The 26500-nt window shown below is 41.5% G+C and overlaps 1 protein-coding gene across 1 annotated transcript; it reads left to right on the plus strand.

Moving 5' to 3' along the window:
- Nucleotides 1-1509: 1509 nt before the first annotated feature.
- Nucleotides 1510-26297, plus strand: il17rd (interleukin 17 receptor D; the record flags this gene model as incomplete). The annotated part of the gene is made up of 13 exons (XM_080846836.1): nucleotides 1510-1626; nucleotides 14334-14397; nucleotides 15008-15133; nucleotides 18680-18798; nucleotides 19373-19493; nucleotides 19606-19650; nucleotides 19871-20022; nucleotides 22019-22084; nucleotides 22193-22247; nucleotides 22898-23008; nucleotides 23341-23525; nucleotides 24811-25813; nucleotides 26179-26297. 13 exons carry the CDS (start codon nucleotides 1510-1512, stop codon nucleotides 26295-26297), a joined length of 2283 nt encoding a protein of 760 aa, XP_080702962.1.
- Between the last annotated feature and the right edge of the window lie 203 nt (nucleotides 26298-26500).

Genomic DNA, 26500 nt, shown 5'->3' on the forward strand with positions numbered 1-26500 from the left:
GACAGGGGTGTTTTTTACACGGCATTATACCATATGGAGATGATAGCTTAACTAGTTGGCTTAATGATAATGATAATAATAATAATAATAATGATAATGATAATGATAATAAAAATAACAACTTAAAAGAAGTAAATTGTTTCAAAAATGTTGCTATTAAATGCATTAGCCTACATATACTTTCTTGTGAGTACAACCAACAGAGCACACTGGTGGTTGCTAAAGAATGCACAGTTGTCAGTAAATTATATTTGTAATGACTTTTCAAGGCTTCCATTGAAGTACCCATACTGTGTCAAGTGCTTGTAACAATTCTAGAGCCAAAATGAGCTCTGTGCTTCTGGATTTGCAAGCAGGGAAGGTGAAGAATGAACAGAGATAGCTTCGATTTAAATAGCAATATTAGAAATGCCCGTGCATCAGGCATCTGGTCATTTATTATTTTTAAGTAATATCTTACAGAGTTAAACTGAGAGTTTGATCAGGGACTTACTGTGCACCGATATGAAGAATGACCATAATCTACTGGCATGTCCACGGGCCGCTGACGTTCAAAATCGCATATTTTGGTTTTAAGCACCGAACGGGGCTGAACTGGAGCATCAACTGTTGATGATGGAAAGATTCCTTGTTAGATCTGCTCATAGCAGAGATAAAATGTTGCCATGTTATCATGTGTCGTCTTTAGCCAATTGATAGGCTATGAAAACGTTTACCATGTGACATATTGAGTTTTTAACATCAATTTCTCGAAAAGTATTTTAAAATATCAAACTTATATTTCCTGCTGTAAAACAAACTTTTGTGGGTGCCTGTGCAGTCTGTGCACGTTGTAAAAATGTACCATCCCAGCCCCCTCCACCGTTCGAAAAGAACGCAAAGAATTGCCTTCTCCACTGCCATATATTATAGTTGCAATGCTTGTTTAACACAACAGGGTGCGTAACGCACCATCTTTTCCTTTTAAATGAACGTCTTTCTATTTTATGTTGAATGAATGAATGGTTGAATGTGTTGAGTGCTAGAGTAGAATGTGCGGGACAAATGGTCAAGATGCTGTGCTAAGCGGGACACAGTCAACCTATCACAGCATAGGCTGTAGCTGTTTCGTAAAATCTTTGTTCAAATTAAACTGTCCTCGCAACTTCTGCCTTGCGTCACATTAGAGACGTAGGGGGCGGTACAACCTTTACCTGCGCTGTACAGGAATGTAGCCTGACTCGTTGTTGCCTCGCTGTATGGAAGTAGACCTAGTCTGTCAGTGACATTTTGAAGGGAGCACGTTAAAATCACTGTTTAAAAATTCAGAGTCAACTTTGCTAATAGCTCTTCAGGGTAGGCTGAACGAGAGTTTCAAGTTGGTGAAGACGCAAGAGTTTGTGTGGATGGGCCACAGCCCCACCCTGCGGTGACACACTCACACGCCTGTAGTCCGTAGACCACAACAAGAAGCGTAACTGCAACATTGCAATCACTCTAAAAACAGTCGGTTTTCATGGACTAGAAGGGATGGCAACACGGGCAAGACTTGTATGTTTTCTCTCAATGTTATATCTCCTTGTGGAAACAAGTAATGGATCTGCGACCGGAGGAAAGCGAGGATACGTAGACAAATGCTCTGTGAAGGTAAATCCAAAAACATGCTCAGCCGACAAAATGAACAAGAGTTTGGAACCGTATAGTCAAACGCAGTTCCGCGAATTGTCTCTTTGTGTAGGATTTAAGTGTATATGCTGGACTGGCACTGATATTTCACGCTCAATGCAGTGTCAGTAGTCTACATTTAGTCTCGCAACAAGTTAAACGGTAGATTAAGCCTTACTTTGTGAGGACACCAATTATCTGAAGATGTAATTTACTGTAGCGTTAGAAGGTAGTTTTTTGGAAGTCTTTGGTGTTATAGAAGTTTCAATTCGCTATAAATAAAAGTAAATAAAAAAAATAAAAAAACGTTTGTAAACATTGCCTCGAGATCAACAATTAGGATAGCAGATGCAAAATAATTGGTATGGAAGTGGACGTCACCCTGCACTTCTGGTAGACGACATCTGGATTACAGTAAATCGGGAAAGGCCAAGTGGATTAAGTAGGCCTATGCGGGGGATCTCAAGAGGTTATTCCCTGCTTCTTGTGTGAAAAAGTCAATCAGCAGGATCCATTGTTGCCAACTATGCTTGACCTGACCCGTCTTGTTGAATTCCGCTGTGAATTCTCAAGTTTTTGTGTGTTTCTAATTGAATAATGGTGAACTGGATGTCAGAGAAGGTACAACAGAGGACAAAAAAGAAACGTCAAATGAATTCATGGAATAATCTTTTAAAAGTTGATTAACAAAATGTAAAAACAAGTTATGGATATGTTTCCTCATATAAATGTAGGCCTACTGGATTAGTACAACGAACTAGGGCCTAGACTACGTAATTAATAGTCCGTTTGTTGGTATTGCGTTTTTATGATTGTAGCCTAGTCTTTTCAGTTCAGAGGATTCCTTTCCAGATTTCTAATTAGGCTATGTTGTAGAGCAGTTTACTTCAGGGTCTTAACGAGGTCGTTTTGCCTATCAAATGTGTTTGTTGTGTAGGCTATTTGAAGGGTTTGAACATTGTGACATTGTGTGTTGTAGGATAGTCCGGATTTGAAGTGTTTTTCACATAAAATGAAAGGACTTTTCGCTCTATTAAAATTCCATTGCGTTGTCTGTCTTGAACCACAGGCCACCTCTCTCCACACACACCTCAAAAGCGCACAATCCGATAAAGCTGCTAAAACGAGCAAGCAATAACACCCAGATACTTTACAGGAGTCAACTTCAGCCTTTGTGTACATGGTGTTGCTACTTCGTCTTCTGGTTTTGTCTATATGCTTTCCTCATCAATGGAGGACAATTGATATTAGCACCCATTTCAAAAAAGTTTCCCATTTCACACGTTTTCAACACTTTTTGCAATTTAACATATGTAAAATAATTGTGTGTAGATATGGCATTGCAAACCTTCTCGTGGTACGTGTTGTTGCTAAGTAGCCTAACACTGTAGGTGCTTTGAATCTTCCAGCCTATGTTTTTAGCATAGCCTACAAAACTGCCTATTGTACACAATAATAATAATGCTATATGGTAGTGCTGGTGTTTTGATATAATAGTGCAAGTTGTCCATGACAAAAGGTGGAGCTTAAAGATGGTTTCCTGTTCTGCTGAAAGGGCAGGAGAAACTATGGAGGGCTTAAGGGGGAGGTACCTGGCATACAATTAAAGCCCTCTGATTCTTGAGGAAGTCATTGCTCTTACACGTCAGTGCTTTTCTGTGTCTGCTTCCCCTAAGGTGTCAGTTAACACCCAACATGGAAAAGCAATTGCCTATCTTTTTGTTGAAGGCCACATTTCCAGTCCTCTTTAAGAGGTGGCGATGTCCAATATTTCATTCTTAAAATGGTAGAGGCAAGCCAAATGAGATCATCGCTCCTTATTGGGCTGATATCACTAGCTGTGTAACCTATTTAGAAACCTCTGTGCTGGATGTAACCGTCATCAAACAGCAATAAAATCAATGAGCATTTGGGTTCAAGTGTAGACAAAGAAATCAGAGATATCGTCTTCTAATCTATAGCTTGTAGAGAGTTACTTGCAATTTTCTTCAATGCTCACTACCATAATCAATTTATCTTGATACAGTCCATTTAGTTTGATGTAATTTGCATAAACCAGCTTAATTGCTTCAGAAATTAGTAATATACAAACCATTAAAAACATTAACTTTATTTTGTTTAAAGATTGTGCACACATTTGTATCTAAATCTGTTTTACAATGGAACATCAGTTAAGATTTTTAAAATGTGCACTGGCCTAATTTCTGTGGCCTAATGTTTTGCCTGCATAGAGAAACCGTCACATCTACAATTCACTGTCCTTTCAATGTTGTTCTCTCAGTTTCTGGTTTGGTCTTGTCTGTCACAACCCAAGTAGAAACAATTAATATAACTTATGATGAAGAAGTGGAATAGGAGCTTCTCTCACAGAACACAGAAACGTGTTCACTAGCAAACCTGAACTGTGAGTTCATGAGGGAATGAAATGGTATGTTCTCCTATGCTAATCATGACTAAATGATTGGTTTCTGCGTGTGTATTAAGTGTAAACCAAAACAGGAATAAAGAGATGGCAGATTCTTTCCCTGTCCGCAAATGGGCTTTACACTGACATGTCTCAATACTTCTGCCTTGAAATCCAAGAAGGAACAAAACAATAGGAAAATGTTTCACAATGTCCCAAGACATACACAAACATAGACCCGAACAAGTCAATTGTTACAGTGGTCTTGGGATCTCCTGCAAGCACTGGCCTGAGTGCACATGTGGGACACTTCCTGCTATTACTTAATACGATTCCAAGTTCTATTCTCTTCAGTAATTTTCTTTTATTATTTTTGTGACATCTGGCTGCAGATGAATGATACTGGGGAGGTGTGTTTTATGGTATTCACAGTGTGGAAAGGAAAAAGAGAAAGACTGTGAGGTGGTGGTGCAGGACCTCAGGGTGGGGTAGAGGGGGTAAGTTATTTCTGCACCATCTTAAGGGAGCATTGAAAACCACCCAACCAGCACGTAACCTTGGAGGCTGTTTTGTGTGCTTCGGTGGGAAAATCCCTGGTTGGCTACCTCTGAATCAAGCCTGATGGCATCCCAGCTTTATTGAATGCGGGGTCCACTGACTTTTCAGATGTGGTTCTGCCTTTGAGTGGCGCGGTGCCCTGCTGCTTCAGAATAAAGGCTGCATGTCACTGGTAAACGAAGGTAAGTTAAAAGTGAATTAAAAGTCCTGGCTGTCTGTTCAGCTCAGTGGGGTTTCAGTGGACGGTTCAGAGGTTCTCTGTGATCCCTTTGTGGAGCTTGTGCTCATAAAGCCAGAACACAGTCTTTGCAAGTGTTAAGGGCATTAATAACACTCATTGATATTGAAATGGTTTGAGTTGTACCATTGCTCTCTGTGTTGCTAATGTCCCCCAAAATTATGTAACAATGTACTCTGCTGTCATTATCAGCTACCAGCACACTGACTTTTTTTTTTTTGGAACGGTCTAGTTTTGTGCTACGTTTTTGTTATACCATGGATAAGGAACCATTAGCAACAAGGGGCAAGCCTCAGGGCTGTAACCTGAGTTGCTCTAAAAGCCCAGACACTGGGCAGGCCAGCCCTATGGAGCATTTCCTTGCTTGACAGATTGAAGTCATTACAATCAATTAGCCACTCTTTCCTCTTTCCTAATCAACAATCTGATGGCAGAGCAGTTCCTGCCTGGAGGTTACTTGCAATGATTAAAATGAGTGTCGACTTCAAAGGAGGGAGTATGAGGCAAGCCTGCAGAGTTGAGCTGAGTTTTAACCATACAAACCCCCTTATTTTAAGAGCATTCACAACAGCCCCAATCAAAGCTAAGGGATGTTTGGAATGTTGTCTTCATCTGTTCGTGTGGGTGGCTGTTTTGTTTTAACTATGTCATGTGTGTATAAAGTAAGGAACCAGTGGACTGATCACTACATATGTATATGGTCGTTTTTCCCCCGTTCAGTGGATTATCTTTGTTTTGCCCACAAAGCCGAAATGGCGTTTTCTGTTGTAAACCTATTCTGTTTGATCAATTTGGCATTCAGGAAATTGGTATGAATGTTAATCTGAGGGCCTATACATATTTGTCATGCAGATTTCTAGTCAAATGATCACATTATCTTTCTCAGGTAGGAAAAGGCCATGATTCTAATATCTACAATTTAGCATCTAGGTGTGCTTTCTTGTTCTAGTCGTTGTATTTATTCATGAACACCAAATAATAATTATAAAAATGTTGTCTGAGTAGTTGGATATGCTCCTTACATGTGTATGGTTGATTTTTATCTTTTGAAATAGCTGTGTGGGGGGTAGAGAGAGAGAGAGAGAGAGACTAAAAAAAAAAAAAAAAAAATTCTGCTGGATTACCTGGCCTGTAGTTATCTACCTCATCACTATGCAGTTCTGGGTCCCTAGAGACGTGGTGCATTTTTACGGCATGAAACGTAACACTGTTAATCCCACCAGTCCCCTTCCCATTAAGAATGTTTTGTTCTTTTGTGTCTTGTGACAGATCCTACCAGAGTTATACCATTCCTGGCAGAGGAAAAGAAGAGAGAATATCTTTTTGTCATTTCTCAATACTATACCAGTGTTTTGCATGTGTCATGCAGTGAATCTCGAGAGGTGTTTTCTGTTGAGTCAGTTAAGTCTTTCTCATTTCTATAGAGAGAGAATTGGAATATTTGAGTGTGAGATAAGAGTGAGATTAGCTATGCATAATCATTATGGCTACAATTCCTGCCATGACGTTTCTAGTTCAAGGGCAAGCCCAGGCTTGAAGGAGTTGCATCTTTGTGCCTTTTGCTCTCTGCGTCTCTGTCTGTTACTTTCTGTCATATGAAGTGACTATACTTAAAGGGAAAGTAGGGCCCCCTCAGTAGTCGTCCACACAGGGATTCTGTGGGACAGCAGAGATCCGTCACGTGAGTCTCTGACATTGGACACACTGTGGAGGCAAAGGGTAAGGTGTGCCTTAGTGTCTGTCTGTTGCTGAAGAGAGCAGTGCAGGTGAGGGTTGGAAATTCCAATGGCTGGGGCAAAACAAGAAGCCCCACAGCACCTCTGTGTTGTATATTCGATATAGAGTTCAATGCATGTTCCCTCGCAAAAGAGGAAAGTCTAGGCACTTTTCATGGCTATTACGGTCCTCTAACCAACTCTAAAGCTGATTTGCCTCTGAAGGGCCTATGATTTTAAAAATAATTGTGTGTGAGTGTGTCAGAACATGCACATGTGTCGGAGGGGTAGAAAATATCTCAATAGATGCCTCAATTGTATGTCAACAAACCCTGTTTGTAAAAATGGCCGAGTACATTTTCACGCTCAAATGTCATAGCAGATGGTAGAGTTTCAAAGGTCCAGTCTGTGACGAATGGCATGGGGAGTAAAACAGGAAAGACTTTAAGGAAAACAAAGCAAAGGAGAAGTCAGCCAAACTGCCCCAAGCATCTGATGACCAAAGGTGGAGGTCTGTCATCGGACCTTCCCTCTACTGACACATGTCTCTTCTCCCAGCCTCTCTGGGGTTTGGAACTCAGTTGTGCAGAGTAATTCAGTCCTTGTAAATCAATGTGCCTTCAGCAGATGTGTGATTCTTTTAGGAATCAACAAAGACAAGCTTGCTAAAAGGAAAAAGAAGTAGATGGTTAAAGAATATGAATCAAAAGGGGATTCCTGATCATGGTCACTATTCTGGCGTATATCTGCTTTTCCAAATCTTTTAGAGTCACATTTGGAGAGGTTACTTTCTTATAAAAATAGTAATTGCTGGATGTAAGGTTTGTGTTTGTCAACCGTGCCTTTTACATGGAATTTAAAGAAGGACATGTCAATTCTGGGATTCTTTTGTTGTTTCCTTGGCTATGGAAAGCTGTGTATAAACGAATGTGTTAATAATAATAGTAAGACAAATGGATTATAACTCTGATCATCTGGGTGCCTTTAAATTTCAGCTTCTGTATGGAAAGAAAAACTTTAAGCTGTAACTGGTGCTGGGTTATTCCCTTTAATCAACTTATCTTCTGAGGCTTCTTGAAGCCATCAAAGCTTCCTGCAAGTACTTTCATGATTGGAATTTCGTCCAAGTATCAGGATGTTTGTAACTGCTTAAGTTAAATGCTTGGCCTGAGTTAAGTAATTGCAATGATTTGGTAAACTGATATGCTATTGATGTGTTCACCTGAAGCTATTTTGTTGGAAACTTGACCAACTTCGCTGACAACATATTATGTACTGAGAGGGAATGATCCTCTCTGATAAAAAATAGAAAGTTATTATAGAGTTGATTTTCTTTTTTCTTGGCTCTTTTGCTCACGTACATTGATGCAAGACAGTGAATGTAGTATGCTTTTTATGTCACTGTAGGGTACTATCTTTGGGTTACTCTTTAGTCAAACACTACAGATGCTTATTATGGCTCATTATGACAATATGACTCATACATAGCCACAAGTGTTATTTTACAGGTCAGTGAGGAGTCATTTTTTTCCCTGAAAAAAAAAAATGGTCCAAGGAACTCCACCTCTACCTCACCTGTGAGAAAAGCACAGGGTAAATGTGATGATGAATGAATAGACACATACAGTATATGATATAGGATGACATTGGGATCATATAGGAATGTGATTCATTTAATAGGATCCTACCCAGCTCACTTCTTTGCTCTTCTGTTGAGTGATTTGATCTTTCCCCTGTGCCCATCTGGGACAGCTTTGAAGGTAGACTCCGCAATGGACGTAGGAAGAGGTAGGCTTGGATTGGAACTATCTTCAAATGGGGACAGATGTTGAAGTGGGTTATGCTGTTTAAGGTTTCAGGGAGAGTGCCTAAGTGTTAATGTTTCTAGGGTTAGGGTTAGGGTTAGTCATGCCTTCCTCCTTCCATTTCATAGCTGCTGGCTGGCTTGCCTGTCATGGGCTTGTGTCAATCTAAACTCAACTAGTGCTTAAAGGGGTTACCTGAATCATTTTTGATTACAAACAGTAAACATTAAGTTACCTTTATTCCTATAGAGTCAAATCAAACATAGAATAAAACACAGTGTAAAAACCATGGTGCATGAACCCTCAGATTGAACTTAAAAAAGGAATATAAATTTACATGTGGTAATGGTGGACGAGGAATTTGTAAGGCAGGAGACTGTTACAGAGCCTAGCCAACAATGGAAAAGGCTTAACTACCTTTGGATTTAAGACTTGAGCAGGGCACTGGAAGAAGGTGGATGTACATGTACTGAGTGCCCTAGGGTCATGTGTTGAGGAGACCTTTGATGTGTCATGGACCTATCCATTGAGGGCCTTAAAACAAGTCAAATTAAAAAGTATAAATCTGTTCTGTATTTCTCTTTTATCCAGTGGAAGTCAGTACAGAAGTGCCTGGGTAACTTTGTAACAGTCTTTGTGAGATAAAATGGTTTTAATGTGGCTATGCTTCTGATGTGCAAAAGGGGACAGAAAGTTCACAAAAAGTTTGCTGTTTATTTGGTAACATTTAAAGTAGTGTCAAAGAATGCATAAAGATTTGTGGAAAGGGGGATGAGCACAGTGCCTTAGCTAGTGACGGCTGGTCGACTATAAAGGTTCCTTAGAGAACAATCACAATCACGTGTGACTGGCAGGAGTCTCATCAGCCCAAAGCTTCAGAATGGAAGCAGGTATAGGGGGCCCTAGAGTGGAACCCGTTGGGTTACCACAAGTCATGTGAACAGGAGATGAGGAACCATTGCTTTTTCTGAGTGAAAATGTTCTTTCTTTCAGGTAGGAACTAAAAAAATATTTGTCCCTGCAAACCATCATTTGCATATATCAATTCATTGATCAACCATACAAATGTTGGCACACTAAAATAGAGTACACAATGTGGCTGTACACTTTAAGCAGTGCAGAGTCTGCACATTGAAGAGCTATAAAAGTAGACTGGAATTTGTGGAAAATATTGAAATATTGTTTAAATAGAAGGGCATGAGGAGGAAGATTATTTTTTCCAAAATCATGAAGATTAAACTCTGAGATGGGCTTATAGTTTTTATGATTAGTGGGGTCTTGGTTTCCTCAATACATATTGTTCAATTGTATGTTTTAAACTAGTAGGGACAACTCCAATGTTTAAAAGGCTATTGATTGTGGCCAGTTTAAGAGGACATAGTGTGACAAACGAGAGGAACTGAAGTACAAAATAATGATGCCATTTAATGTAATTGCTTCAGGTGCCTTTATTGCCTTTAACCCATGCCTGAGCTGATGGGTCTCTCTCTTCTTCTTTATGGGCTTCCTAAAAATGCACTTTTTATACCAGCCATGTAAATAACTTCCTCCTTCAGCTAAAATACATCTCAGAATGTGGCTGCAGCAGGGGAGATTACTGAAGCGTGCTTAAGAGATAAAAGAACAAGGGCAACAAAGCCCTGTCATTTGAGGTGAAACCTTGTCCGGTATTGTGATCATGTTATGTCTATCTTTATTTTATCCGTATATTCTGTTCTGCTTGTGTACTTGTGGTAGTCATCTGGAACCCATCTGGACCCTCACTAATAAACAGGCAACCAGCATGTTGATGAGAGAAGATGGGAGTGTGGGGGAAGGGTTGTAACTGAGAGACTGAAGGGTGAACTTTACACATGTAGCTGGTTAATTAAGGAAGGACTTTTTTGCCCTCCAGGCAGCCAAATTAATAGTTGCCTGTTCAGCCCATTCGTCTGGCTCCCCTGTAACTGCAATCACAGCCCTTTCATTCTCAGAGTGGCTGGAAGTTGGGCCTTAATCAGTGTTGGTCAAGTATCCGAATAAGGTCTGCACATGTACATGTTTATTTTCTTTGTGTGAGGGGAAATCTCCTTCTTTTCTCTAGACTGTGGTTAATTGGTTGTTAGAGGTGAGAGGAGAGATTTTGTTTTCGGAGGATCAAACAAAAAGTTGTTTTAAGAACACTGTGTTGGTTTGTTTTGAATCCTCTACATGTGGCTTACTCCTAATGGGATGTTTAAAAAGGAAATCTCCTCTTGTAACATTACTTGCTAATTCATCTCATGTGTAAGACTATATGGCAAATAACACTTCAATTCAGGCACTTTTTGAATACTGGCAAAGGGGACTGTTACCAACAGCTGCACCACTATTTGACCAGCCTTATTTTTTTAGTCTGTGTACTAATGTGCCTAAATATTTCCAAACACATAAACTTTTAACTTAACTTCAAGTTTGATGACAGACCGTAGTTAACGGGTATTTCACTGTCATACGAACACTCTGTTTCTCATTTCTCGTCTCTAAAGCTCAGCCCTGACAGATGATATAATTACTGTGATTTTTCTAAGGGGAGACGAAACACCTGGTGTCCGAAGGTTCTGTGTCTTACTTCAAAAGGGCAGCCCACTCTACATCGCACCTGCTGCAACGTTGTTCCGACATGTTAACTCCTTATGTCTCCACTGTGCAGGGGCGTCTGTGGCTCGCTGCTTTCTTCTGCATCCTGTGCGTTTTTGTTTTATTGCAGGAAGCCATCCAAAGACTAGTGCCACAACAGCTGTTCCGGACCTGTTGCTATAAAGGCACAAATCCTTGTCAACGTTACCATAGACATATACAAGAATATATGTCTATGAACGTTACCTTTTCCGTTTGACGCCATTTTAAGATTAAATGTTTTAGAGGGCATTGTTCCTAGAATACCATGCAGAATTAATGAAAAAGAATAGGTTAACAAATGTTCAAATCATTTGGAACATTTCCAAAACATACCTGTTGAGCAGCACAACTGCTTCTGGGACATAAACTTAACATTCTTCTGCCTCAAACCACAATTTAAGTCCCAACTGTTCCATGCTTGATGTTGGGTGAGATTATTTCCTGCCAACATAACTGGCCATCTGACAAGATTTCCCCCCTTGTTCCTCTGCAGTGAGTTTGTGATCTTGATTGTGGCTCCTGGCTATACATGATCTTTAGGCAAGCATACTAACCTGACAGCTGAAGAGTGTTGATTCAGTAGTTCCCATAATTTTCCTGTACATGTTTACTAGTTCTGGCAGCAATTTACTCTAAAAGGTCAGGTTTTTCTCATATGCAGTGTGTCCTATCTCTTTTATTTCACAACAGTCCCACTTACTTTATTCCAGGCACTCTGCTTTAATTGCTATTTCACAGCCCTTATTGATAGTAATAGTGTGTAATAATGTGTAGTGTTAGCTGTGACCGTGGTCTGACCTCTTCTGTCCCACCTCATGGGCACCAATTTGGTTTGTTTGCCACATGGGATGCAGCACGTTTATGGACCCCTTTATAGCCCCCTTCCACATAGTCTTCTATTTGAAGTTTTAAGATGCCAAATGACCATAGGGGCCATTAAATGCACAAGCCCAAGGCCAGGACATCAGAAAGGGCATGAGGGTCTTCCAGCCAGCCTCTTTCCTCTCTGCAGGACTTGAGAGGCAACAGGAACAAAGAGGGGACCTGTTGGGGTAGGGGGTGGGGGGTGGCTCCATGAGGCTATAAAAGGGCATATTCGAAAGGGTGTCACAGAAAATGTGACAGTCTTGTTAGTAGGCGTCAGGCACACCACCCTAGTCCCTGTGGCCCTCATGAAAGTGTTAGGCTTTGGTTAGATGAACATTGTGTGTGTGTTTGTATGATGAGTTTCAGGTGTGGCTAGCCATACACAGCTGCCTATAGTCCATGACCTGGACCCTGCTGTGTCGGTGGTGTTAAAAACTGTAGTATGGAAAGGGCCAGGCTCATTAGGGAAAGCCGCAAGGCCCACTCCAACACTTCATTCTGCTGCTAAATGAGGACCTTAAGACTGCAGGCTCCATTGGCCCCTTTCCTCTGCTGTGGCAGTAAACATTCTGCTTTTAAATAAGCTTCCCTGGGAGGGAAAAAAGGTGTGGGCTTGAGCAACTTGTCATTTGCAAAATATGTAGGCAAATGAAGTTCCTGAGAGGGAGGGAGTAGGTGTGCTTGTGTGGTGAAAGTTACCTTTGCTAACATGTCACGGGACATTCAAACTGACTCATTGATTACATACATGAACATCTCTCGCAATTTATCGGCTCTGGAAAGAAGTTTCTTAGTAGGCTTTCTGAGCTTCTTCCTATCTTGTGCTTTTTTGGAAGAATAGATGAGGTAAAGGTCTTGACCAGGCGTTGATTGTGTGGGAATGGAGGGAGCCTAATTTGTTTGTTGTTTTATGGATGAGGCAGAAGACCATGAGCTGCTGCTTGTCAGGCTAGGCCTCAGTAAGGAGCAGCTCTCCCAGAGTTATAAACTACGGTAATTTCCTTCACCCTGTACATCTGTCTTTGCTTGCCATGATTTCTTGGCTGCTGTTCATATATGCCACGTGTCACAACATGCAAAAAGATTTGCATGTTTGTGCAAAATACCAAACTGAGCTCACACCTTCTAGGCGAATTCATCCAATATTTGTGAAAACATTTTTAAAAGCCACTCATTCCACTCTGTCATTAGCTAAGGTTAGCGAGAAAAGGCAATACTCAGAGATGGTTGTTGATCTCATTCTGTATTTTGGCTATCTTCTGACTGAGGTTCTGGGGACAGCTGTAGATCATGGATCTGTCTCAGGAAATGGATGGCTGTGGAGGATGGTGGGGAGTTGCCAGGATGGGAAACCCAGAGTTTTTTTTTAAGGTAGCAGCCAGGAGAACTAGACATGTTTCTCATTCATGGTTCCTTCTACAGTGTATCCTGCGATAATTTTTTTCAGATACCAACTGAAAATACCAGATTGACTGGCTTTGGCAGCCATCACCCCCTGTTTTTGTGCTGGTTAACACTATTGTCATGGCAAGGTAGAGTGAATAGTATTTCTGTAGATGATGAAAGTCATACTTTCACAAACATGGAGATACAGAAAATATACAGCAAATCCATTTGAGCACCGTTGTTATTTTAATGATTACAAATTAGAAGATGTAGATAATATGCTTGCATTCCCACTGAATGTATTCCTTATGTACTGTATGTAGTTGCAGACAGACTGTGACTACATGAATAGGAAAACGTGGCTTTGTTAGGCAGTTGTTCAGGTTTTGTTTGTTCCAATCTCCATGGAGGGGGTTCTTGTAGCATCCTGCCATGCCTAATTACTTCCTCCTTCTGAGATAAAATGAGGAAGGTGATAAGATCTTTGATAAGGGTCCTTGGTTCTTCCGCTCCTCCACTCCCCTTCCCCCTCTCATTCACATTAATCTCCAGACTTTTCATTTCTTTACCAAGCGCTTCATTATGGTTGCTCTCTTCTCTCACTGTATCTTTGTTGTTTCTCAGTTTTTTTCTCTCGCTCTTCAGACACGTGCTATCTTGAGGCTTTGAGATTCTCTTATGTCTGATAGTCGCACGCAAGCCTGTCTTATCCAAGTCTTTGTGTTATGATTCTTTGAGTTACCTAGCACTCTACAAACAGGTCTTAAGTCAGTGTTTTTATTTTGCAGTTAGAGCCTAGAGGTTTTGTACACATTGTCACATTGACTGATGGTTGATGAATTGAGACCTAGGCAGCAAAACTGACCTCAGACAGGGGTGGATTGCAGGTGATTTCCACGCATGAGGCACAGCTATAGATTTTGTTTCGCATCTGAGACAATATTGTTCCATCTGGATGACATTTGATCTATTTTCACTATCTTTTGTGTGGTTTAGGTGTTGTATGCTCAAACTAATGATTCTTCTCTCCTTTTCACCCTCTGTTTCTTTGTCCTGAACTCTTTCCTTACCCACAGCAGGGGTTCCTATCAAATTCAGATGAGAGTGGAAAGAAACTGGGTGTCACGTTCCGGAATGACAGTAAGCCTCTTCTCATTTGAAGTACAGCAGCCTCTTTTCATTTGAAGTACAGCATAACATGGTGTCTTCATGATGTGTTAAGCGTGAGAGACTCTGATTAGCTGTTTTCCACCCTTGTGTGAAAAGATGTGTTTCCTTATTCCAAAATTCCTTACTCCATTCCATGTAATCTCCTAAAAGTCTAATTTTGCTCCTGTAGCTAATCCTGATTTTCCCAGTAGTCACTGGCCATTGTGTGTGACTGTGAGGGGAAACGGCTCTGCATGAAAGCCCTGCTGCTCTTAGCATCACAAAGGCTGGCAGTGCAGAGCCAGGGGGCACAGGACACAAACGACTGCTCCTCTTCCTTGCTAGTTTCACTGTTATGAAAGCAGTCTAAGGGGACAGAAGAGAAAGGAGAAAAAAAGAAAAGCACTGAAGAAAAGTTTTACATGCCTGGCTGCCTAGTTTGTCTCCTTATTTCTGTCAGAGAATCTCAGTGGTGCTTTCAGCACAGTAACTTCTACTCTCTCTGACTGGCTTCGTCTATATGTATGTCTCCCTGTTTCCAATTTACTTTTTCTCTCTCTTACTGTCATTGTCTACCTCCATCTTGTTTTTCCCTAACCAGATTGCTCCTTGAACTGGAATCCAGTGGGAAAGCATGCTATCCATGAGGTCAACAATGTCACCTTCAGCCACTTGTCCTGTGACAGCCAGGCAGCCGTGGTGGTCCATTGGATGGCTAGTCCACTTGGTAGGTTGCTAACCATTGCAATCGCACTTGACTGTGAATGTTACAAATCAACAATTAAAATTGCTTTCAAATTGTTTACTATACTTACTTTGCCTTCATATATGACACATTACTGTTGAATTGTACCATTACATTTTATTGAAGTTACCTATGTTTATTTTTATATCCACAGATGTGTTGGATGATTATTTCAATATTCAAAGTGGCCACTGTGGCATCAGATGCCATGGTTTACTTACATGAACCCCTCAAAAATATGAGTGGGCAGATAAGAATAATCCAGCAGCCTTGATATAATACAGTGGCATTCAAACATTTGGGCACCCCTGGTCAAAATGCACTGTGGCGCCAAAGCCCCCTGGGACACAGGTTCGATTCCGGCCTGATGTCGCTTTTCCGATCCTCTCCCCACCTCTTCACTCCTCCTCACTTCCGGTCCAAATGCTTCCTATCCAAATAAAGGTTAAAAAGCCCATAAATAAATCTTTAAAAAAAAACCTAAAACATATCCCAACAATCAGCAGCCATGGGCTTCTCTGTGCAGCTGCCAGGCACTCTGAACATTCAAATAATGAATGAAGCCTACGCTTTGTTTTCAAGTCTTTCAGAGATAACTGTTCCTAAGATTGCTAAGAAAGGCAAATCAAACCCCCTGTTTGACTGCCAAAGACCTCCAGAAAGATTTAGCAGACTCTGGGGTGGTGGTGCACTGTTTTACTGTGCAGTGACACTTGTACAAATATGTGCAAATATGACCTTCATGGAAGAATCTTTACAAGAAAAAGGGAGGTTTGCAAAAGAGCATCTAAAATAGGACTTTTTGGCAAAGCAATATGTTTGGAAAAATGTTGGGTGGGTTGATCATGGAAGCAAACATCACACCATCTATAAAAAAGATGAAAAGAGTATAATAAGTCTAAATTCAAAACAATTCAAAATCCACAATAAGCTACCTCAAGATGAACAAGGTGTAGGTTTTGCCATGACAGTCTCCCAACCTTAACATCATGAAAAATCTGTGGATAGACGAATTGCTGAAAGAACAAGAATTACTTAGCTGGCTACAAGAAGCGTTTACAAACTGTGATACTTCACAAAAGGGGTACTGACGATGCAGGGTGCCAAAACAGTTGCCTCTTTTTGAAACTGGAAAGTTGGAAATAAAAAACTAAGTTTGCTCAAAGTATCTACTTGCTTAGCTATTCAAAGTAACAACCAAACTTTTGCATACAACATTTAGATGTGTTGAAACTAAGATAATGTTTGTATATAGTGTTAAAAGTCATTTAGATGTGTTCAAACTAAGATATTGTTCGTATATAGTGTTAATACACCTTGGAGGGTTTTCCCTGAAATAAGTGACCATTGTTTGACAGCGGAAACTCTTCTGGACAGACCAATACTTACGGGACATTCTTTCTGTCTCTGTGAAACCATAACGACATGTTTTGAGCACCGTGTGTGTGTGTGTCAGTGAAAAGTTTGCATGCTTGATTACACAGTGGTGATTTATCACTCCTGCCTGAGAAGCAGATGGAAGAAAAAAGGAAAGAGAGGGAGGGAGGGAGAGAGAGAGAAAGAGAGAGGGAGGGAGGGAGGGAGAGAGAGAGCGATAGAGATAGGGAATAGGACACCAGTACATGAGAGAGCCTTGTCTTCAAAGAGAGCTTTTTGCTTGTCATGATCAAAGAGCCAGGTCTCCTCCCCCAGTAGGGGTATTCTTCTTGCCTGTCAGTCGCACTGATCTGTCCAAGACAGAAGATTGATCCACATATAGTCGAGCTGTTCTGTGTCTGTGAAGGAATGTGTGTGTGAGTATGAGTGCATATGTGTGTGAAACAGGGTCCAAAGATGGAGGAGGCATCCCTTACTTCCGTGTGCTGAGATACTATTGAAATTGGTAATTGGAGCCAGTGTCTACTACGGTATAATACAATGTGCCCTCTTGTTTGTTCTGGGTTTATCCTTTTACCTGGGGCAGGACTCAACAGAGCTTAGGTATATGTTAAAGAAAATGAGGGAGGGAGAAAAGGCAAAGAGAAAAAGAGAAAGCGCGAGAATGCAGAGGAGGGGCCCTTGCTGCACAGTGTTTGAATCAAGTTCACCTTCGTTTTTCTTTTCCTATCTTTCTCCTCCTCCTCCTTCCCTCCTTCTCTGCCCCTCTCGCTTTCCCCTCTGGTGGCTCCCTTAGCCTGTGTGACAAGGGCAGCATGATGGTATCTGCTGGGGCTGAGGAAGGTGTGGAGTTACAGCTGCCACAAAGAGGGCTCTCTGTCAGCCTCACTCCCCACACCCGTAACAAGAGCCACACGGAATGTGTGCTGCTGCCTTTTTTGTTTCTACTGCAACTGATAAGGCAGAAATGTAATTAAAAGGGAGGTACGCTGGCACACTTTGAAGTGCACGAAAATGTTCCCTTGGCATGCAGTTCCACGTCCTTTGGCACTGAGCACTCTGCATCTCCACGGCAACCCCCCTCCCTTGGTGCCTGCATGTGTTAGGAGAAAATAGGAGAAAAGAAAGAACATAAAGTTAGCGGGACAAAATACAGATCATGCTCAAACCCCTGAGTTTTTCGGAGTGTTCGGAGCACCTCCAGTCAGTGGAGTTTCATGTAAGCAAAGATCTGAAATCACTCTGGCCAAAGACAACAGGTGTGTTTTACAATTCAGTGCTAGGGTTCACTTTTCCAGTATTCAGAACATGAACACGGTCTTGTGGAGTGATGTGATGCTAATATTAGGCCTGTGTAGTGGTCTGTGTGAGATTGTGCTGTCAGTCTGAATGATGACTTGCCAAGAGGCAGATTTCATAAGTTGCATGTAGAATTGGCAGTTTGAATAGAATTGGCGTTTTGAACTACCATGAAAACAGTATTGCCGGGTCATTCCTTCCCAAATCCAAATTCAGATAATCTCCTCTTCCTCAGGTCCCCACACCTGTATTCACACCTGTATGTACTAACGTCCAGTCATTTTGAAGTTATGCATTTCTGAATATTGGTACTACCCTAACCAGCTTTTTCAAGCTTGTTTGCATTTGTCGAAGGCAGAAGGCCTGTATTTATGAAGTGCCATTGTTTTAGTTTTTTTAAATGTGTTTGTAGTGTAGTGTTAATAGTGACACAGCATTTGAAAGATGAAGAGGATTTAACACTAGCACTTCCTTACTAAACATATATCCCCAGCATATTCCCAGTGTCTTCCTTAGTCTCACATACAGAAATTGATTTCATTTGAATAACAAAAAAAATGGAAGTGTTTACATATTGGCCCCCACAGTTATACCTAAACTCAAGACCTGTTGTTGTGATATTGCTGCCATACAGGCAGTATCCTGACATGAAGTTGATCACTTCACATTTTTAATTTGAGAAGAGGAAAGGCAGGACAGATGTACAAATGTTCAGAATGTCAGAAGTTACAACGACTGGAAAATTTGAAGACTGGACATGTGTAGCCTACATAATATTGGTGAATCTCTGTGAAATGGCCCTACAGACAATTCATTAATTTGCAATATTAATTTGCATTCCTTTGTGTACAGGTATTGAACATGTGAAAGGCTTCCGGGTGTTTCTAGAAGATAAGAGCCCCGAGGGGAAGCAGTGCCAGCACATGATCCTTAAGGAGCCCCGCCAGCTCAACTTCTCCTATAAAAGCGTGGTAGGTGATCAGATGGGATAACTCCATTCAGAATGTTCCAGAATAATGAAAACAAACTCTGTGTCATTATGAAATGTTTTCAATTCTAAGCCACACTGTAAGGGTTCATGCCTTCAATGTCTTTGATTTAAAAACACAAACCCATGCAGGCCAAAACAGGTCCAGAATTTTTTATTTGTCCAGGTCCAGAATTATTAATTTGTATTAGTGAATCAATTTGCTTTTTGATGCTGCGGTAGAGCTGGTAGCCCTGGATTCTGTTCTAGATAGAGAGACGTGGTTCTCTAGAGGCAGAGTGGAGGTATGATGCTGAATGCCAAATATCCAAATCCCACTCCCTCTAACAGTGATCCTTGGTGGTAGACTGGTAGAGTGACATGCTTTTCTGGACTGTCTCTATGACAAATAAGCTAACGCTGACATCTCCTTGAACTTACCAGCCACTCTATAACCTTAGTTTTAGCTATGGCTATGTGGTGTCACTTGTTGTCAAATGCTGTGTGTATCCAGCAGCTTCAAATTAAAGATTTCAAATTGTCATCACTCTGATTGGATTCATTTTGTGATTCTCCAGAGAATGAGCTCACAGCCATTTGTTGGTCTTGCCTTTGAGGCAGACTACATGGTGAGGATCGTTCCTTTCCCCACCTTTATGAATGACAGCTGCTGTCCACCCTCCTTCCTCCGCACTAACAGTAGGTATCTTCCCTCTTACTCCATGTGCTTTTATCTACTGTTTGACTGTAGATTGTGTTTACAGAGTGTGCTGTGTGCTTTTGATCCATTCTTTTTGTTTTGCTTCAACAGGCTGTGAGGTGCTCCTTGGCCCAGACAACCTTGTATGCAAACCATGTGAGTTGTCCCTTTTGTTTCCTGTTTTATGTGGTCACCTTAAGTTCTATCCCACTCTATCCTACCATATTCTGGGAAGGCACATAATATTGTATGTTTTGTGGTGTCACATCTGGAATTTTCCACACATTTTCAACCTTTCCAAGCTAGACCATGCTATACCTTAATACCCAGGCCGTACTATTCCTTATTACTATTCCACCTGTTGTTTTTGAAACAGTCTGGAGGCCAAAGATGCTCAACGTGTCCCAAACCGGCTCCAATCTGCATGTGGTGTTTGACCATGCTCCTTCCACCTTTGGCTTTGGCATCTACTACGTGTACTACAAGCTGAGGCAAGAGGGCCCTTTCCGACTGAAGCGCTGCAAGCCGGTAAGAAATGAGACACCAGTTGCCCTGGTAGTGAACCATATCCTTGGTTTTAGACAAGGGGCGTTGCAAAGGGGGAAAACACTGAAAGGTTTAGGTGTCCAGCATTGGACATTATAGCTTTTTTCTTAGATGTAGACTTCAGAAGTTGAAATTCCTACACCATGCTTTAGGTCCTTAGCTAGTAGCTTCCATTCTATCCATTCCGTAACTATCTTAATATTGGGGCATATTTTAAATTCACATTTAGATTGCAGGTACTGAAATCATAATTGGCAGTGTATTTTCTAAGATTGGGAATTTCAGCCTGATTGTTGTTCTGAGATAATGCACATATCTGCTCCACTAAGCACTAAGCATTTTGCCAAAAGACAAAATGTATCTTTCTTGAACACTCAAGCAACCACTACTGGGCAGATCTTTCCCTTATGTAAAAGTAACAGATTTCTCTTTTGTAAAATTCAGATCTGGGACATGCCGGGTTAACTTCTGAACAGTGCTTAATGCTCTTCCCAGACAGAGCAGTAATATAGGTTGACACATCCGCTGCCTTGGCCGACAGATGACTCGTGCCACAGGGGAGATTTCCTATTCCACTTTCTGCTTTTTGCTCATGATGGAAAAGCCAAAGACCTGAGCACTTTCCCAGTATATCTTTGTTATTGTCATGACTGCATTGGAGTTTGGCACCATTTATCAGACGTTTAGTTTTAAGACCTGAGACTTTTGTCCTGTACTGTGGGGGGCCAACACTGACCTACTTTGGTTCTCTTCCTTTTACTTCCTTCATTCTTCTTGCTTTCTTGTTCTTTCTTTCTTTGTCTCCTTAACCCTTAGCTGAACTTAGCTGATCCCTGTTTGCCATTTCAAACTCCACTGTCAAACATTGAGATTCTGTAAGATGATAAAAAAAATGTAAACACCCTTATAGTAAATTACTGAATTTTACTTTTAAAATGTATAAAAATACTAAATACTGAGATAAATAAAAACATAGATTTTACATTTACATTTACATTTACATTTACATTTACAGAGCTTTTTATGCATTAGATTAGCCTGGATACCAGCCCGAACCCCGCCCACAACATTTTTGTTCTGGGAAGTTCGGTCTGGCGCTGCTCGATTGGAGAGACAATATCAGTTTTCAGCAAAACGATCTCACCAATGAAATTGTCAGGGTGGGCTTTATACGATGATGGACAGATGATCAACCAACGCTTGAGTTGAATTAACGGTACATTTGAAATAGTACCAAGATGGCGGCGTCTCAGGAGCCTGTTAGTGGGCAATATTTTATGTGAATTAAGCTATCTACACTATTAAGCTATCTACTTTTTTAATGTCTACATTGACTCGGTTAGTTGTGTATGTGCAACACGAATGTTGCAGAGTATTGTTTGTCTTAACTAAAGTATTGTAAGGTTATTGTAAGGTTATTGCTAACACTTTGACCAAAAATCCATTGAAACACATAGTAGCTAGCTAGCCTCACTGCTAATAAGTATAACGTGAGCAAGCATATCTCACAGATATTGACGGCGCATTCATTTTGAAAGAGGAACAGAGAAACGCGATTAAGGCATTTGTCAATTGAAAAGATGTTTTTGCCGTCCTTCCTACGGGATCAGGTAAAAGTTTAATGTATCAGATGGTCATACTACGTTGCTCTGATTGGTTCTAGGTATCCAATTGAGCGAAGAGGCATTTTCTTTCCTGGTTGGTTGAAACACGCCCCATAATCACAGCTCAATGGAGCAGGATCAGACTCATATTCTGACTAGAATTATGAGCACACATCGTCAGGCTAGCATCAGATAGCTTCTGGGTCAATTCTGATTCCGTATGACATTATTTTCCCCTTATGCCCATTTTGTACCTTACTGTTATTATGGAATTCATTGCTTACGCAGTTATGATTAAGTATTGTTTTTTACTAACCCACCTTGGAGGTGCACCTGACTATCTTCCTTTAATCTCACTCTGTATTTATGTATAGGAATCAAACTTACCCAAGACAACCTGTATCCTGCAGGATGTAACTCCAGGAACCTATGCAATAGAGGTAAGCATCTTTCTCTCACATGGCTGAAAGACGTGTTCCATTGTGTCATCAATGTGACTGTAGAAGGAACAAAGAAATGGGTCTAACCTTGATGTGTTGACTCCACAGCTGCGAGATGACAATAACACCACCAGGAGACAAACCCAGTATCACGTCAGCCAAGGTAAGATTAGATGACCAGACAACATAAGAGGTTTGGTGATCCCCAAACGTTGTCTCCTCATCAACTAGTGTTAGAAACCCCTTGAAGAACTATACTAACTGTGCTCCAGAAAAAACACACTCCTTGAAGAACCATATTCACTGTACTTCAGAAATACACACCCATGAAGAACTATACTAAATGTACTTCAGAAATACACACCCACGAAGAACCATGCTCACTGTACTTCAGAAATATACACCCATGAAGAACTATACTAACTGTACTTCAGAAATACACGTCTGATGCTGCTGGGATTGGACAGATCACGCCTCATAGGGGGGTCATAGGGAGGTCAGGAAATACATTTTGAACTCTTTTTCACTCAGACTGAAGGGATCCAATATGGCCAGGCATTACAGCACATATATTCAGTTTGTCTATTCTTTATTATCTTGTTTCTATGAAGAAACCAGTAAAAATGAGATTTCACTAAGCATCTTGTTACTATTGATGGGGTGTGACTCCATGTGCTTCCTGACTTGACATGTCAAATGTTACCATTACTGCATAGGCATGTGAGGTGGACCAGCCTTGAGCAGCATGGGTGCAATATTCTCCTCCTGTTCTGGTCACACTCATGCCTCTCCCTCTTTTCCCTTCATCCCCAGTTCACTCTCCCTGGGCCGGCCCCATTCGAGCCATGGCCATCACTGTCCCACTGGTCATCATGTCTGCTTTTGCCACTCTCTTCACTGTCATGTGCCGAAAGAAGCAACAAGGTGGGTCCAAACTACAGTGTGCTCATTAACATGTCACAAGAGAACAAGCATAACCCCTAAAGTTTACATCACTTCTATTAGCGCCAGAACAGTGGCAAAGCTGTCTCAGAAGGAAGTCCATCCGAATGTTAGGCTTCTCTTGGTTAGATGATCAGAACATGTTAAAGTGGCATTAAGTTTCATCATTAGCACTGCTGGCACACAATACACAAATACACAAAGAAAAAAAATGAATATTTTTTACAATATTACTAAAAAACATCAGTTTAACACTCAGCATTTTATTGTGAAAACCAGATTTCCTATCAGCATGCTGTTTTCTTTCATTCTAGAGAACATTTACTCTCACCTGGATGAGGAGAGCTCGGAGTCGTCCTTGCACACCACCGCCCTCAGCACCGACCGGCCCTGGCCTCGGCCCAAAGTGTTCGTCTGCTACTCGAGCAAAGACTGCCCTAAACATACCGCCGTCATCCAGTGCTTCGCCTTCTTCCTACAGGACTTCTGTGGCTGTCAGGTAAAGCAGTGTTGCGATCGTATTTTAGATGTATGTCCCACAATGTAGCCGTTGTGGGTGAATGGATAATTATTTTATTTTTTTCTTCAAAAGGTTTGAAAGTAGGGAGTAGTGTCAGAGGTTTGATTAGCATTTGGAACATGGTTAGCCTGCCCCCTGCTGGCTGGTGAACAATGCATGATCTGTACAGTTGGTAGAAATAAAACAATGGCCCTATTATTATTCTACAAAGATATGCTTGACTGAATATGCTAATAAGATGAACCTACAAGCATTTCACATGTCCGGTATTTATCAGTTCCTTTTAAGTGTATGCCTACAATGAAACTCACATGTGGTCAGCGAATGTCTCTGAATGGTCAGAGAACATACCAAATATCTGGAAATTGCTTGAGATTGTGATTAACTAATCATCATCTGTACCTACAATATTAACATAATCAGCAACTAAACAATACAGCAACAATAACAACTACATTTGTGTGCAAAGTTGAATCTCTGTTTAAGTAGGCTTGGGCTTTTTGAATAGCTATAACTTACTTATTTGGAGTAGACTGGTAGGTCTGATAAATACTTGAGTTCAGGCAAAGAAGATCTGGTAGCGGTCATACCTTTGTAAAGGGCCAGGCTAGAAGACTAAAGATAAAGGCTTCTCTGCCAGCTAACATACAGTGAAAGACTGAATTTTTCAATGGTGCCAAAGCCAGATCTCAGACGCCAGTGCTGTTTACAATCCACAGACACATTCACAGTTGGAAAGAGAATGCTTATAAAGGTGTGCACTATGACACACTCCTCTTTAACCTCAGCAGGCAGAGAAAGCTATTTACAGCATATTCAGCAGTGTGGCAAAGAAACACACACACAAAGACAAGAAGACTTAGATGTGATGGCAGAAAAATGTTGTTAGATTCTCTTAAGACAAATAAGGGCTTGCATTGCCATGTAGTGATGACCTTGAGATCAAGAAAGAATACAGTGTATAGCTGAACAAAAGAACTGTTTGTGGTATTTTAAAGTGAAATATGATGTCGTTATGAATTATTGTGTAAAACATCTACCGATATTTCAGGTATTTGGTCCACTAACAATCATTTGTGAGTTGTTAGTCAACAAACTAGATGTAACGTCCATTGCAAGTAATTAAGATTAAATATTATCAGTAAAACCATAAAAAATCAATCAATTATTAATGAAAAACTATCAAATTACTATTTCTTACAGTTTCTTTTTTCATAAGTTGGCATGACAAAATTGTAATGTGATTTCCCATGTTGTCCTGCAGGTGGCACTGGACCTCTGGGAACACTTGCAGATCTGTAAGGAGGGCCAAATGTCCTGGCTGAGCCGCCAAGTGGATGAGGCCCACTTCATCATTATTGTGGGCTCCAAAGGTCTTAAATACTTTGTGGAAAGGCGCCAAAGACGAGGCAAAGGGTCTGCCAAGGATCGAAGCCGAGACCGAGTCAAAGAGCATCCCACACCTGCTGCCACGGAGCCAAGTGGCCGTGACACCTTTGTGGTGGCTGTGGCCATGATAGCAGAGAAGCTCCGCGGGGCTCACCAGACCTCACTGGACCTCTCACGCTTCATGGCAGTCTACTTTGATTACTCTCACGAGAGTGATGTGCCCACATGCCTGGCCTCGATGGCACGCTTCAAGCTGATGGACCAGCTGCCACTGCTGTTTGCCACGCTTCATTCTCGCCAGCTCAGCCTACCTGACCGTGAGCCGCAGCCACCTAACGTCAGCAAGCGAAACTACTTCCGCTCCAAATCGGGGCGCTCACTCTATGTAGCCATCTGTAATATGCATCAACACATGGAGCAGGAGCCCGATTGGTTTGAGCGGCAGCTCGCTCCTCTTCCTCTACCCCCACCCATTCCAGGTATCAAACGTGGAGCTGGCAGTGCCTCAGCCTCTGTGGAGGCGTCCGTGGAGAGGTTTGACTCTGGCGTGGTGCTGAACGAGGTGGTGCTGAAGCGACCCTCAGAGAGTGACTGTCCGGTGAAGACTAGCGTCCTCCTGCTGCCTGCATCTCTTGGCCTGGCAGCGTGTTCCCTGCCTGGGCTGTCCTGTAACACTGTAGGCTCTCAGGCAGATTGCGACGGCCTCTCTTCCTCCCAAGAAGGCTCATCCAGCCCCCCCGAAATGCCAAGGGACTCTGGGATCTATGACTCATCTGTTCCGTCGTCAGAGCTGTCCATCCCCCTGATGGAAGGGCTCTCCCCTGACCAGGCTGACACTTCATCGCTGGCTGACAGTGTGTCCTCCTCCTCTGGTCTAGGTGAGGCTAGGCTAAGTCGAACGTAGCTGAGTAAAAAAAGCAGATTGTACACACTACCAAATCATCTATCACTTTCATGACAACACAATGGCTTTCAGACCGTGTTAAACCACTTTTTAAATGAGCTTACCCACTTGAAATGTTATCTTGGTGTGTTCCATGTAGTTATGTATTATGTATTTCAGCTGAAAAACTAGGACGACGTGAATTGTGTGATGTAATATCAGCAAAAAGGATTTTAAATAGAATACCACATATTTCAAAAAGTCAGTTTTTTCAGTTGAAAAACTATATCATGCTCAATTTTTCACTAACTATGACATGTTATCATAGAATGAGTAAAAAGCTGCCATTTTGTTTTGCAGGAGATGAGGAGCTCCCTGCTGTCGTGCCGATGAACTGTACCATACCCACCATCTGCAAAGTGGAACTACACCACAACCTGGAGCCCAGTAAAGGACTGACTGCTGCAGCAACGTCGTAGTGCTGTACATGAATGTGCGTAGCCACTTTAATGCTCCAGCCTATCCATCCTATTAAACCAGTGGCTGAGTGGAGCAGCTCCTCCCAAGCACAGGACCTCCCATCTCAGCAGGGCACTGGGGTCTCTGGGGAATGTAACTGAACGTGTGAGGGGGATGGTGATTTCTGTGGATAGTGACTGTTGATGGACACAATTTTTCTGGG

Source organism: Sprattus sprattus (genome assembly GCF_963457725.1).
Source record: "Sprattus sprattus genome assembly, chromosome: 10".
Lineage (NCBI taxonomy): Eukaryota > Metazoa > Chordata > Actinopteri > Clupeiformes > Clupeidae > Sprattus > Sprattus sprattus.